The 13,825-nt window shown below is 42.9% G+C and overlaps 1 protein-coding gene across 3 annotated transcripts in view; it reads left to right on the forward strand.

Moving 5' to 3' along the window:
- The window catches only part of dnmbp (dynamin binding protein), a 149,962-nt gene that overhangs the window by 18,445 nt on the left and 117,692 nt on the right, over nt 1–13,825 (forward strand). For 2 of the 3 annotated variants that reach the window (XM_014157049.3, XM_014157051.3), the window contains 2 exons: nt 11,614–11,768; nt 11,919–12,041. In XM_014157049.3, coding sequence (XP_014012524.1) covers nt 11,624–11,768; nt 11,919–12,041 — 268 coding nt within the window. In that variant the 5' untranslated portion in view covers nt 11,614–11,623. Of the gene's footprint in view, nt 1–11,613; nt 11,769–11,893; nt 12,042–13,825 lie in introns of those variants that run through there. The other variant, XM_014157052.3, reaches the window with a different exon arrangement.

The following is a 13,825-nucleotide window of genomic DNA, read 5'->3' on the forward strand; positions in this document are numbered from 1 at the left end:
TTCCGTAAAGTCAGTGTGGAAGAGACGAAAACGTATTGTTGTCTATGAACAATGACAAGCCACTAGGGTCTGACAATCTGGATGGAAAATTACTGAGGATAATAGGGGACGATATTGCCACTCCTATTTGCCACATCTTCAATTTAAGACTACTAGAGAGTGTGTGCCCTCAGGCCTGGAGGGAAGTTATTCCGCTACCCAAGAATAGTAAAGCCCCCTTTACTGACTCAAATAGCCAACCAATCAGCCTGTTACCAACCCTTAGTAAACTTCTGGAAAAATAGTTTGACAAGATACAATGTTATTTCACAGTAACAAATTGACAACAGACTTTCAGCACACATATAGGGAAGGACACTCAACAAGCACGGCACTTACACAAATGGCTGATAATTGGCTGAGAGAAAGTGATGATACAATTATTGTGTGGGCTGTCTTGTTAGATTTCAGTGCAGCTTTTGACATTATTGATCATAGTCTGCTGTTGGAAAAACATATGTGTTATGGCTTTACACTCCCTGCTATAATGTGGATAAAGAGTTACTTGTCTAACAGAACACGGGTGTTCTTTAATGGAAGCCTCTCAAAAATAATCCAGGTAGAAGCAGGAATTCCCCAGGAAGGCCTGTGTGTCTATGTATGCGGATGACTCAACACTATACACATTAGCTACTTCAGCGACTGAAATGACTGCAACAATTAACAAAGAGCTGCAGTTAGTTTCAGAGTGGGTAGCAAGGAATAAGCTGGTCCTAAATATTTCCAAAACTTAAAGCATTATACACTGCTCAAAAAAATAAAGGGAACACTTCAACAACACATCCTAGATCTGAATGAAAGAAATAATCTTATTAAATACTTTTTCTTTACATAGTTGAATGTGCTGACAACAGAATCACACAAAAATAATCAATGGAAATCCAATTTATCAACCCATGGAGGTCTGGACTTGGAGTCACATTCAAAATTAAAGTGGAAAACCACACTACAGGCTGATCCAACTTTGATGTAATGTCCTTAAAACAAGTCAAAATGAGGCTCAGTAGTGTGTGTGGCCTCCACGTGCCTGTATGACCTCCCTACAACGCCTGGGCATGCTCCTGATGAGGTGGCGGATGGTCTCCTGAGGGATCTCCTCCCAGACCTGGACTAAAGCATCCGCCAACTCCTGGACAGTCTGTGGTGCAACGTGGCGTTGGTGGATGGAGCGAGACATGATGTCCCAGATGTGCTCAGTTGGATTCAGGTCTGGGGAACGGGCGGGCCAGTCCATAGCATCAATGCCTTCCTCTTGCAGGAACTGCTGACACACTCCAGCCACATGAGGTCTAGCATTGTCTTGCATTAGGAGGAACCCAGGGCCAACTGCACCAACATATGGTCTCACAAGGGGTCTGAGGATCTCATCTCGGTACCTAATGGCAGTCAGGCTACCTCTGGCGAGCACATGGAGGGCTGTGCAGCCCCCCAAAGAAATGCCACCCCACACCATGACTGACCCACCGCCAAACCGGTCATGCTGGAGGATGTTGCAGGCAGCAGAACGTTCTCCACGGCATCTCCAGACTCTGTCACGTCTGTCACGTGCTCAGTGTGAACCTGTTTTCATCTGTGAAGAGCACAGGGCGCCAGTGGCGAATTTGCCAATCTTGGTGTTCTCTGACAAATGCCAAACGTCCTGCACAGTGTTGGGCTGTAAGCACAACCCCCACCTGTGGACGTCGGGCCCTCATACCACCCTCATGGAGTCTGTTTCTGACCGTTTGAGCAGACACATGCACATTTGTGGCCTGCTGGAGGTCATTTTGCAGGGCTTTGGCAGTGCTCCTCCTGCTCCTCCTTGCACAAAGGCGGAGGTAGCGGTCCTGCTGCTGGGTTGTTGCCCTCCTACGGCCTCCTCCACGTCTCCTGATGTACTGGCCTGTCTCCTGGTAGCGCCTCCATGCTCTGGACACTACGCTGACAGACACAGCAAACCTTCTTGCCACAGCTCGCATTGATGTGCCATCCTGGATGAGCTGCACTACCTGAGCCACTTGTGTGGGTTGTAGACTCCGTCTCATGCTACCACTAGAGTGAAAGCACCGCCAGCATTCAAAAGTGACCAAAACATCAGCCAGGAAGCATAGGAACTGAGAAGTGGTCTGTGGTCACCACCTGCTGAACCACTCCTTTATTGGGGGTGTCTTGCTTATTGCCTATTTCCACCTGTTGTCTATTCCATTTGCACAACAGCATGTGAAATTTATTGTCAATCAGTGTTGCTTCGTAAGTGGACAGTTTGATTTCACAGAAGTGTGATTGACTTGGAGTTACATTGTGTTGTTTAAGTGTTCCTTTTATTTTTTTGAGCAGTATATTTGGGACAAATCATTCACTAAACCCTAAACCTAATCTACGTCTCGTAATGAATAATGTGGAAATTGAGTAAGGTGAGGTGACTAAACTGCTTGGAGTAACCCTGGATTGTAAACTGTCATGGTCAAAACATATTGATACAACAGTAGCTAAGATGAGAAGTCTGTCCATAATAAAGCGCTACTTTTTAACAACACTATCAACAAGGCAGGTCCTACAGGCTTTCATTTTGTTGCAGCTAGACTACTGTTCAGTAGTGTGGTCAGGTGCCACAAAGAGGGACTTTAAGGAAAATTGCAATTGGCTCAGAACAGGGCTGCATGGCTGGCCGTTAAAAGTACATGGAGAGCTAACATTAATGACATGCATGTCAATCTCTCCTGGCTCAAAGTGGAAGAGATTGACTTCATCACTACTTGTTTTTGTAAGAGGTGTTAAAGCTGAATGTACTGAGTTGTCTGTTTTAAAATACTTGCACACAGCTCAGACACCCATGCAAACCCCACAAGACGTGCCACCAGAGGTCTCTTCACAGTCCCCAAGTCCAGAACAGACTATGGGAGGCTCACAGTACTACATAGAGCCATGGCTACATGGAACTCTATTCAACATCAGGTAACTGATGCAGCAGTAGAATCAGATTTAAAAAGCAGGTAAATATACACCTTATGGAACAATGGGGACTGTGAAGACATACACACACAAAGGTACAGACCCATTCCTGCGCACATATTGTTGTATGATGGTATTGAACAGTCTCTGTTGTGGATATGTGCTGGTTTAGGGGTGTTGTATAATGTACTGTTTTATCTTTAGCTCATTTAGTACAAACGTAGTTCACTGTTTTTCATATGGAATGTGGGTGCTTTGGTGTGTTTGGACCTTGGTCTTTGACCTTCCTGCCTTGGCAGCAGCTAATGGGGACCCCTAATACATACAAATTGTTTTCCTCTTTGATGTTGAGTTTACTATTGCAACCTTTTGATGGCGATTTATTTAATAATTCAAATCTACTCTATAGGCTAGTTGCTGAGGGTCGACTTTTTCTGTTTGCACTGCGAGAGATCAAGCAGATAACGGCGCTATCGTTGCACCACAGTATTTGTTTATGTAAATTAGACATTTTTCTGCTGTTAACGTTGATAGCCGTAAATTGTTGCTACGAATAAAAGGGTGGCAGGCCCAGCGGCCACGACAGTTTGATATTTCGATTACATAAATTACGTTACGGAGTCTGGCTTTAACCTGTTGGGGATGGGGGGCAGTATTTACACGGCCGGATAAAAAACATACCCGATTTAATCTGCTTACTACTCCTGCCCAGTAACTAGAATATGCATATAATTATTGGCTTTGGATAGAAAACACCCTAAAGTTTCTAAAACTGTTTGAATGGTGTGTGAGTATAACAGAACTCATATGGCAGGCAAAAACCTGAGAAGATTCCATACAGGAAGTGACCTGTCTGACAAGTTCTTGTTCATCTTGGCTCTTTTTATTGAAGACTGAGGATCTTTGCTGTAACGTGACACTTCCTACGGCTCCCATAGGCTCTCAGAACCCGGGAAAAAGCTGAATGATATCGAGGCAGCCCCAGGCTGAAACACATTATCGCCTTTGGTAAGTGGCCGATCAGAGGGCTTAGGCGCGTGCACGAGTCGACCCCATGCTTTATTTTCTTTCGTCTTTTTACCTAAACGCAGATTCCCGGTCGGAATATTATCGCTTTTTTACGAGAAATTGCATAAAAATTGATTTTAAACAGCGGTTGACATGCTTCGAAGTACGGTAATGGAATATTTAGAAATGTTTTGTCACGAAATGCGTCGTGCTCATCACCCTTCTTTACCCTTTCGGATAGTGTCTTGAATGCGCGAACAAAACGCTGCTATTTGGATATAACTATGGATTATTTGGGACCAAACCAACATTTGTTATTGAAGTAGAAGTCCTGGGAGTGCATTCTGACGAAGAACACCAAAGGTAATAACATTTTTCTTATAGTAAATCTGACTTTGAGTGTTAAACTTGCTGGGTGTCTAAATAGCTAGCCCTGTGATGCCGGGCTATCTACTCAGAATATTGCAAAATGTGCTTTCACCAAAAAGCTATTTTAAAATCGGACATATCGAGTGCATAGAGTTCTGTATCTATAATTATTTAAATAATTGTTATGCTTTTTGTGAACGTTTATCGTGAGTAATTTAGTAAATGTTTAGTAAATTCACCGGAAGTTTGCGGGGGGTATGCTAGTTCTGAACGTCACATGCTAATGTAAAAAGCTGGTTTTTGATATAAATATGAACTTGATTGAACAAAACATGCATGTTTTGTATAACATAATATCCTAGGGTTGTCATCTGATGAAGATCATCAAAGGTTAGTGCTGCATTTAGCTGTGGTGTGGGTTTATGTGACATTATATGCTAGCTTGAAAAATGGGTGTCTGATTATTTCTGGCTGGGTACTCTGCTGACATAATCTAATGTTTTGCTTTCGTTGTAAAGCCTTTTTGAAATCGGACAGTGTGGTTAGATTAACGAGAGTCTTTTCTTTAAATGGCTGTAAAATAGTCATATGTTTGAGAAATTGAAGTAATAGCATTTCTAAGGTATTTCAATAACGCGCCACAGGATTCCACTGGCTGTTACGTAGCCGACCCTAGAGAGGTTAAGGGAGTTTAGGCGACATCACATTTTGTTAAAAGTCAGTGGATCAATAAGGACACATGAAAATGTAAGTAACATTTTATCCTGAATCAAAAGAATGTCAACACATCAGTGTATTGCAAAGGCCACATTTGAAAGGGCAACAAGTACTTACTTGCCAAGTACTTTGTGTAATATTTTATATTGCAAGTTCAAGAGATGAAACTCTGGGAGAGGTTGTAGTTGCTGAGGCATGTGTGTTTGTCTAATTGATGAGCAGGAGTGTGGGTGGCAGCTTATCTGCTGACTGGCCATGTTATTTATTGAATTGGGTCCATCTCATGCCAACAATGAAGCCTCTGCCGCTCCCTCTCCCAACAGAACAATAGCAACACACACACCAAGCGGTAGAACCCTCTAGACTGGTCATGGTGCAGTTGTAGCCTTTTTTATTTCTAATAGGTTGTTTACTGACTGCTCATTGTACTTCAGGCCAATGCAGCCCTCTGGGGTGCTGCATCCACTACAATGTATTCAGTTAAAAGCAATGTGCCCAACAGGTATGCCAGTGGATCATTCTAGATATTAACAGAGGACATTTGTCCTTTTTTCCCCCAACTTGTCTTTCAGCCCGTGATGGGGAGTTATGTCTGAGCAGCAGTTGTCAAATGAGCTCATATTGCATGGCTAGCCATGTGCTCTGGCATGCTTTGTGATTTTCATTTGTCAGATAATTTTAGGTGCATAAATTACCAAGTATTAACTAATGTACATTTTCAATTTTTAGAGAAATGTTAAGACTTGCTTGAACTCTTTTAAAAGTATTTTTGTGGCAGAATATAGTCTAAGTTAAATTTTAGTAAAACCATTGTTCTGATTATGTTGATAAAATATTATATCAAACTCAACTTTGTATTGTGGGGCAGGTAGATCATTTCATCAGAAATAACTACACTCAGACTACACTTTCATACACTCTCCTACTAGCATACCACAGTATGTGAAACCTGTAATTATAGAGTACAGAAGACCCTTGGCATTGATGTTTTAAAGAGAAGTTTCAAAAGATTTCTACTTCATATTCATCATCTCCAGCACCGCCCCAACATCAACATATGTGAAAATGGCGCATATCTTTTTGTGTGAAAAAGATATTGTCAACCAATTAAGAGGCAATTGATTGTGTGTTGTAGTGGGCACACATAATGTACTTTTTCACTTACGTTTCCATGTACCGAATAAAAATCTAAAGTTCGATGTGTTTTCAATTCTATGGATTTTTGTCACAAACTGTTGCATTTAAATAGTAAATGTGCCTACTCTGGTCTTGGCATGTGTGCTCTAGCCAACAGCTCGCAGATACAGTGCGGGTAGGCTAGTCTACATGAGATTATGGATAAGATATTTTTTTTATTTGTAAATGGCAGTCAAGCATCGATCATCAGAATAAGACCCTCGATATTTATTGGAAATGAGCATCAAGATCACTGCATTTTCACCACCATGTAAAGTTCATAATATATTTCATGTATAGCCTAATAAACTGCATGGTTTCCCGAGTCATCGTAGTGGGAGGACCACATACCATATCATCACCTAACTCCAAGTTTACTTCCATATGATGGTTATTATACACTACATGACCAAAAGTATGTGGACACCTGCTCGTCCAATATCTCATTCCAGAATCATGGGATTTAATATGGAGTTCCCCCCCTTTTGCTGCTTTAACAGCCTCCACTCTTCTGTGAAGGATTTTTCTAGTAGATGTTGGAATATTGCTGCAGTGACTTGCTTCCATTCAACCACGAGCATTCGTGAGGTTGGGCACTGATGTTGGAAGATTAGGCCTGCACGCAGTCGGCATTCCAATTCATCCCAAAGGTGTTCGATAGTTGAGGTCAGGGCTCTGTGCAGGCCAGTCAAGTTCTTCCACACCAATCTCAATAAGCCATTTCTGTATGGACCTCGCTTCGTGCATGCGGGAATTTTCATGCTGAAACAGGAAAGGGCCTTCCCCAAACTATTGCCACAGAGTTGGAAACACAGAATCGTCTAGAATGTCATTGTATGCTGTAGTGTTAAGATTTCCCCTCACTGAAACAAAGGGGCATAGCCCGAACCATGAATAACAGCCCCAGACCATTATTCCTCCTACACCAAACTTTACAGTTGGCACTATGCATTGGGGCAGGTAGCGTTCTCCTGGCATCATTTTACTTTCACGTCCACATGGAAGGGGTGGTATGGGGAGGGTTTTCTCCGGTCACCGGGAGTGGTGCAGGAGGGAAGATGGAAAAGCATCCTCTATTGACAAACAACCTTGGATGTATGGAGGGGTAGAATAGATGGGGTGGGGACTGACAACCAACCTGTGTTGCTTAGAAGGGGTGGGAAACATGGTTTCGGGGTGGTGGACAGAGACATGGGGGGGCTGGGGGTAATAGGATGAGGGAGTTTGGAGCGTAGGCCCCCTTGTTTAAATAATAATAATTGTACATAGCATTTTTACTCTTACAAAATCCTGTTTTGGTATCCAATGTGATCATCTCGCTGTATGCATTTCTTAGTTTTTTGTTTTACTTTTAAGTGGCAGCCCACTGTTATATGAATTGTAATTTATATTGTACCTGTAAACCCCCCAAACGAACAATTACAACCCCCCCCCCCCCCCCCCCCCCCCCAAAAAAAAGATCTAACGATACAGATGTTTTAGTAACTTCATTAACACATCTTCCCCCAACTATTTACAAACTTAAGTTTGGACCACTTTCCTGGCAGTTGAGACAAAAGCTTTGGTTGGGGATGACATCTTGGTCTACTTCTTTGATAATTATGTTATGATTCCAGATTTAAATAGCATCTATCAATCAAAAGTTTAAGGCTGACCCCAATTAGTCGAAGCCGTGGTTTACAGGCAACATCCGCACCGAGCTAAAGGCTAGAGCTGCCGCTTTTAAGGAGCTGGACACTAATCCAGACGCTTATAAGAAATCCGCTATGCCCTCAGACGAACCATCATTCAGGCAAAGCGTCAATACAGGACTAAGATTTAATCCTCCTACACCGGCTATGACACTCGTCGGATGTGGTAGGCCTTGCAAACGATTACGGACTACAAAGGGAAACCCGGCCGTCCTGTGACGCGAGCCTACCAGACGAGCTAAATGCCTTTTTTATTATCGCTTCGAGGCAAGCAACACTGAAGTATGCATGAGAGCACCAGGTGATCCGGACGACTGTGTGATCACGCGCTCCGTAGACGATGTGAGCCAGACCTTTTTAAACAGGTCAAAATTCACAAGGCCGCTGGGCCAGACGGATTACCAGGACGTGTACTCCGAGCATGCGCTCACAAACTGGCAAGTGTCTTCACTGACATTTTCAACCTCTCCCTGACCGAGTCTGTAATACCTACATGTTTCAAGCAAACCACCATAGTCCCTGTGCCCAAGGAAGCGATGGTTACCTGCCTAAGTGACAACTGCACCGTAGCACTCACGTCAGTAGCCATGAAGTGCTTTGAAAGGCTGGTCGTGACTCACATCAACATCATCCCAGAAACCCTAGACCCACTCCAATTCGCAGACTGCCCCAACAGATCCACAGATGAAGCAATCTAAAACGCACTCCACACTGCCCTTTCCCACTTGGACAAAAGGAACACCTACAGTGCCTTGCAAAAGTAATCATCCCCCTTGGCGTGTTAACTATTAACTATTGTATCAATACAACCTGTAATTTAAATGGATTTATATTTTGAGATCATGTAATGGACATACACAAAATAGTCCAAATTGGTGATGTGAAATTATTTTTTATTTTTTTAAACTGAAAGTGGTGCATGCATATATATTCACCCCTTTGCTATGAAGCCCCTAAATAAGATCTGTTGCAACCAATTACCTTCAGAAGTCACATAATTAGATTGCACACAGGTGGACTTTATTTAACCTCTTAAGGATCTGCCCCTTCAATTTTCGCCTAAAATGACATACCCAAATCTAACTGCCTGTGGCTCAGGCCTTGAAGCAAGGATATGCCTATTCTTGGTATTATTTGAAAGAAAACATTTTGAAGTTAGTGGAAATGTGAAAGGAATGTAGGAGAATATAACACATTCGATCTGGTAAAAGATAATACAAAGAAAAAAACTTTTTTGTACCATCATCTTATGAAACAAGAGAGAGGCAATATTGTATTATTCCAGCCCAGGTGCAATTTTACTAGATGGCATCAGTGTGAAGTTTGAGACTGATTCAATGAACCATTGCATTTCTGTTCAAAATGTTGTATCAAGAGTGCCTAATTTGTTTATTAATAACTTTTCATGTTCAGAAAAAAAAATGCTTTTTGGCCATCAAAGAAAACACTGTCTGGTGCAAACTCAACACCTCTCATCACCCTGAGTTAACCATGTTAAACAATGTTTTTCATCGGCAGGGACTGGGAAACTGGTCAGAATTGAAGGAATGATGGATGGCGCTAAATACAGGGAAATTCTTGAGTGAAACCTGTTTCAGTCTTCCAGAGATTTGAGACTGGGACGGAGGTTCACCTTCCAGCAGGACATTGACCCCAAGCATAGTGCTAAAGCAACACTAGTGGTTTAAGGGGAAACATTTAAATGTTCTGGAATGGCCTAGTCAAAGCCAGACCTCAATCCAATTGAGAATCTGTGGTATGAGATTACTCTACACCAGTGGAACCCATCCAAATTGAAGGAGCTCGAGCAGTTTTGCCTTGAAAAATGGGCAAAAATCCCGGTGGCTAAATGTGCAACGCTTGTAGAGACATACCCCAAGAGACTTGCAGATGTAATTGCAGCAAAAAGTGTTTCGACAAAGTATTGACTTTGGGGGGGTGAGTAGTTATGCACGCTCAAGTTTTCTGGTTTTATTTGTCTTATTTCTTGTTTGTTTCACAACTATTCAAATTATAGAAACCCCCAAAAATACATGTAAATTCCAGGTTGTAAGGCAACAAAATAGAAAACATGCCAAGGGGGTGAATACTTTCGCAAGCCACTGTATGTGAGAATGCTGTTCACTGACTACAGCTCAACGTTCAACACCATAGTGCCCACAAAGCTCATCAGTAAACGAAGAACCCTGGGATAACAGGCCACCCACTGGTAGTAAGGGTAGGCAAAAACACATCTGCCACTCTGATCCTCAACACTGGGGCCGCTCAGGGGTGTATGCTTAGTCCCCTCCTGTACTCCCTGTTCACCCACGACTGCGTGGCCAAGCACGACTCCAACACCAAGTTTGCTGACGACACAACAGTGATAGGCCTGATCACTGACAATGATGAGCCTATAGGGAGGAGGTCAGACACCTGGCAGTGTGGTGCCAGGACAACAGCCTCTCCCTCAATGTGAGCAAGACAAAGGAGCTGATCGTGGACTAAAGGAAAAGGAGGTCCTAACAGGCCCCCATTTACATCAACGGGGCTGTAGTGGAGCATGTCGAGTTCCTTGGTGTCCACATCACCAACAAACTATCATGGTCCAAACACACCAAGACAGTTGTGAAGAGGGCACAACACCTTTTCTTCCTCAGGAGACTAAATATTTGGCATGGGTCCCCAGATCCTCAAAGCTGCACCATCGAGAGCATCCTGACCGATTTGCATCAATGCCTGGTATTGCAACTGCTCGGGCATCCGACTGTAAGGCGCTACAGAGTGTAGTGCGTACGGCCCAGTACATCACTGGTTCCAAGCTTCCTGCCATCCAGGATCTATATACTAGGCGATGTCAGAGGAAGGCACCTAAGACTGTTCTCTCTGCTACCACACGGCAAGCTGTACCGGATCGCCAAGTCTAGTTGCAAAAGGCTCCTTAACAGCTTCTACCCCCCAAGGCATAAAACTGCTGAACAATTAATCAAATGGGCACCCGGGCTATTTACATTGACACCCCCACTCCCTTTGTTTTTACACTGCTGTTTTATTATCTATGCATAGTCATTTTACCCCTACCTACATGTGCAAATGACCTCGACTAACCTGTATACCCGGTGTATATAGCCTCATTATTTTGTTACTTTTTATAAAAAATGTTACTTTTTAGTTCGTAAATATTTACTTTAAAACTATATATTTACCCCTTTTTCTCCCCAATTTCGTGGTATCCAATTGGTAGTTACAGTTTGATCCCATCGCTGCAACTCCTGTACGGACTCAAAGGCGAAGGTTGAGAGTCGTACGTCCTCTGAAACACAACACAACCCAGCCAAGCCTCACTGCTTCTTGACACAACGCCCGCTTAACCCAAACAAAGGTTCTGGCTCTATTGTCATTAAAGATCCATGAGCACGTATTTCAAGAGTAAGGGTGAGAACCCTGGTGTCTTGGCTTAAATTCCCAACTTGCCCGTCTTCATGGCCATTTTTACATTTGAGTCATATAGCAGATGCTCTTTGCAACTTAGTTAGTGCATAATCATCCTCAGCTTCCAGTTGGGTCATTCAGCCCCTCTTTTCCCCCTGCAGCTATTGCCTAAATTGTTGCTATAAATGACAGTGTCAGTGTCAACGCATGGTCAAATATGCTTGAAACAAATAAATCATTGATTACTATCCATCATTCTCTCTCTGTTCAGGCGATGAGTGATGGAGCCAGGTTCGGTGGTCCGTGCCGTGTTTGAGTTCCTGCCCAGCGTCTCTGAGGAGCTGCCCCTCTTCACTGGCGACGTCATCGAGGTGCTCAACGTGGTGGATGAGTTCTGGTTGCTCGGAAACAAGGATGGAGTCACAGGTGGGGGTCAGGGTTTGAGATTAGCGGTCACAAATTCTCTGACCAGATTAAAGAATCACGTCACTGATCTTTCCTTTTCTCCTCTGACTTATTTTGTCTTTTCTTCTTCCTTTTTCTCATCTCAGTTTTTTGCTCCATCTCCCTCTCCAGGCCAGTTTCCCAGCACTTTTGTGGAAGCAGTCACCATCCCCAGCACCAAACCAGAGGATAAACTGTATGTGTGTATCAATGACTTCAGTACTGCAATGCCAGGGAGCCTACCCCTGCAGAGAGGTATGTGCAAGCACACACACACTTCTTTACTAGTACATAAATAGATGGTCGCTTCAAAAAGGGTAGAAAAGGGTGCTCTCCAATTAATCAAAAGTTTGGGTATGTGGGTCTTAAAATGCGAGCAAGAATTGTGCTCTTGAAAAATAATCCCCTCAGAAAGATGACAGAGGCGGACACAATGTGGAAGTAGATAGCTAGGCTAATTATAGCCATAGCAAGTCAGTGGTTATGTGCTTGTAACGCTAACGTTAGCTGTAATGGCACATGCAAACTACTTACTTGAGAAATACATTCATTGAAAATGTCCTCCTCGAGCTCCATCTAGCTAGCTGCCAATTTTGTGTCTGGTGGGGATGTTTACACCAGAGCACAAATGGATAAGGCTCTGGATGGGTTTCCTGCGCGTCCCATTTCTGCCAAATTATGGAACCCAACCGATTCTAGTATTGTGTGCAGACGTGTCAGAACATTGTAAATGTGGGAGGCAACCCGTCTGCCTATGGAGACTACTATATTACTGAATGAATGAGCTCAACTGAACTGTAGGATCTCAGGTGAAAGAACAGGGATGCAGTATTATTGACAACCAGTGACCAGTCCGGAAAACAATACCATTTCTGAATGCTGGTAGTTAAAGGTGCAGTATGTAACTTTGTGCATAACCCAACCAAATTCACATAGAAATGTGAGTAATAGACAGAGGTCGATAGATGGGGCTTCTTTGCATCTGTGCCCTAATTGCTTCTGTGATAGCATGTGGAGCGCCATTGAGGCGTTCTACATTTTAAAGAAGTCTCCTTCTTTAACTTGTTGTTAATCCAGCCATGGTGTCAGATTTCAAAAAGGCTTTACGGCGAAAGCAAACCATGCAATTTATCTGAGGACAGCGTCCAGCACACAAATGCATAACAAATCATTTTCAACCAGGGAGTTGCGACACGAAAGTCAGAAATAGCGATATAATATATGCCTTACCTTTGAAGATCTTCTGTTGGTACTCCAAAATGTCCCAGTTACATTACAAATGGTCCTTTTGTTCGATAAATTCCTTCTTTATATCCATAAAAACTCAGTTTAGCTGGCGCGCTTCAGTCAATAATCCACTCGGTTTCCTTAAATGCATACAAAATGAATCCCAAACGTTACCAATAAACTTATCCAAACAAGTCAATCAACGTTTATAATCAATCTTTAGGTACTCTAATATGCAAATAAACAAAATTTAAGACGGAGAATCGTTATTGTCTTTACCGGAGATAAACAAAAAGAATGTGCCCTCTCTGCCATGCGCTTGGAAACACTACAGCCAAAATGGGAGCCACTAGAAAAACTACAATTTCTCCCTAATTTTTACAAAAACCAGCCTGAAACTCTTTCTAAAGGCTGACATCTAGTGGAAGCCCTAGGAACTGCAATCGGGGACGATTTAGCCCTATTATAAAAGTGCCAGGCATTGAAATCAGTGGTATGCTAAATTAAAAAAAATTGTATGGTTTGTCCTCGGGGTTTCGCCTGCCATTTCAGTTCTGTTATACTCAGACATAACAGTTTTAGAAACTTTAGAGTGTTTTCTATCCAAATCTACCAATTAAATACATATCCTAGCTTCTGGGCCTGAGTAGAAGGCAGTTTACTTTGGGCACGCTTTTCATCCGGATGTCAAAATACCGCCCCCTATCCCAAAGAAGTTAATCCAGCCGCTGTATTAGATTTCAAAAAGGCTTTACGGCGAAAGTACACCATGCGATTTATCTGAGGACAGCGCCCCGCTTACAAAAGCATAC

This window comes from Salmo salar, chromosome 19 (assembly GCF_965601325.2).
Source record: "Salmo salar chromosome 19, fSalSal1, whole genome shotgun sequence".
Taxonomy (NCBI): Eukaryota; Metazoa; Chordata; class Actinopteri; order Salmoniformes; family Salmonidae; genus Salmo; species Salmo salar.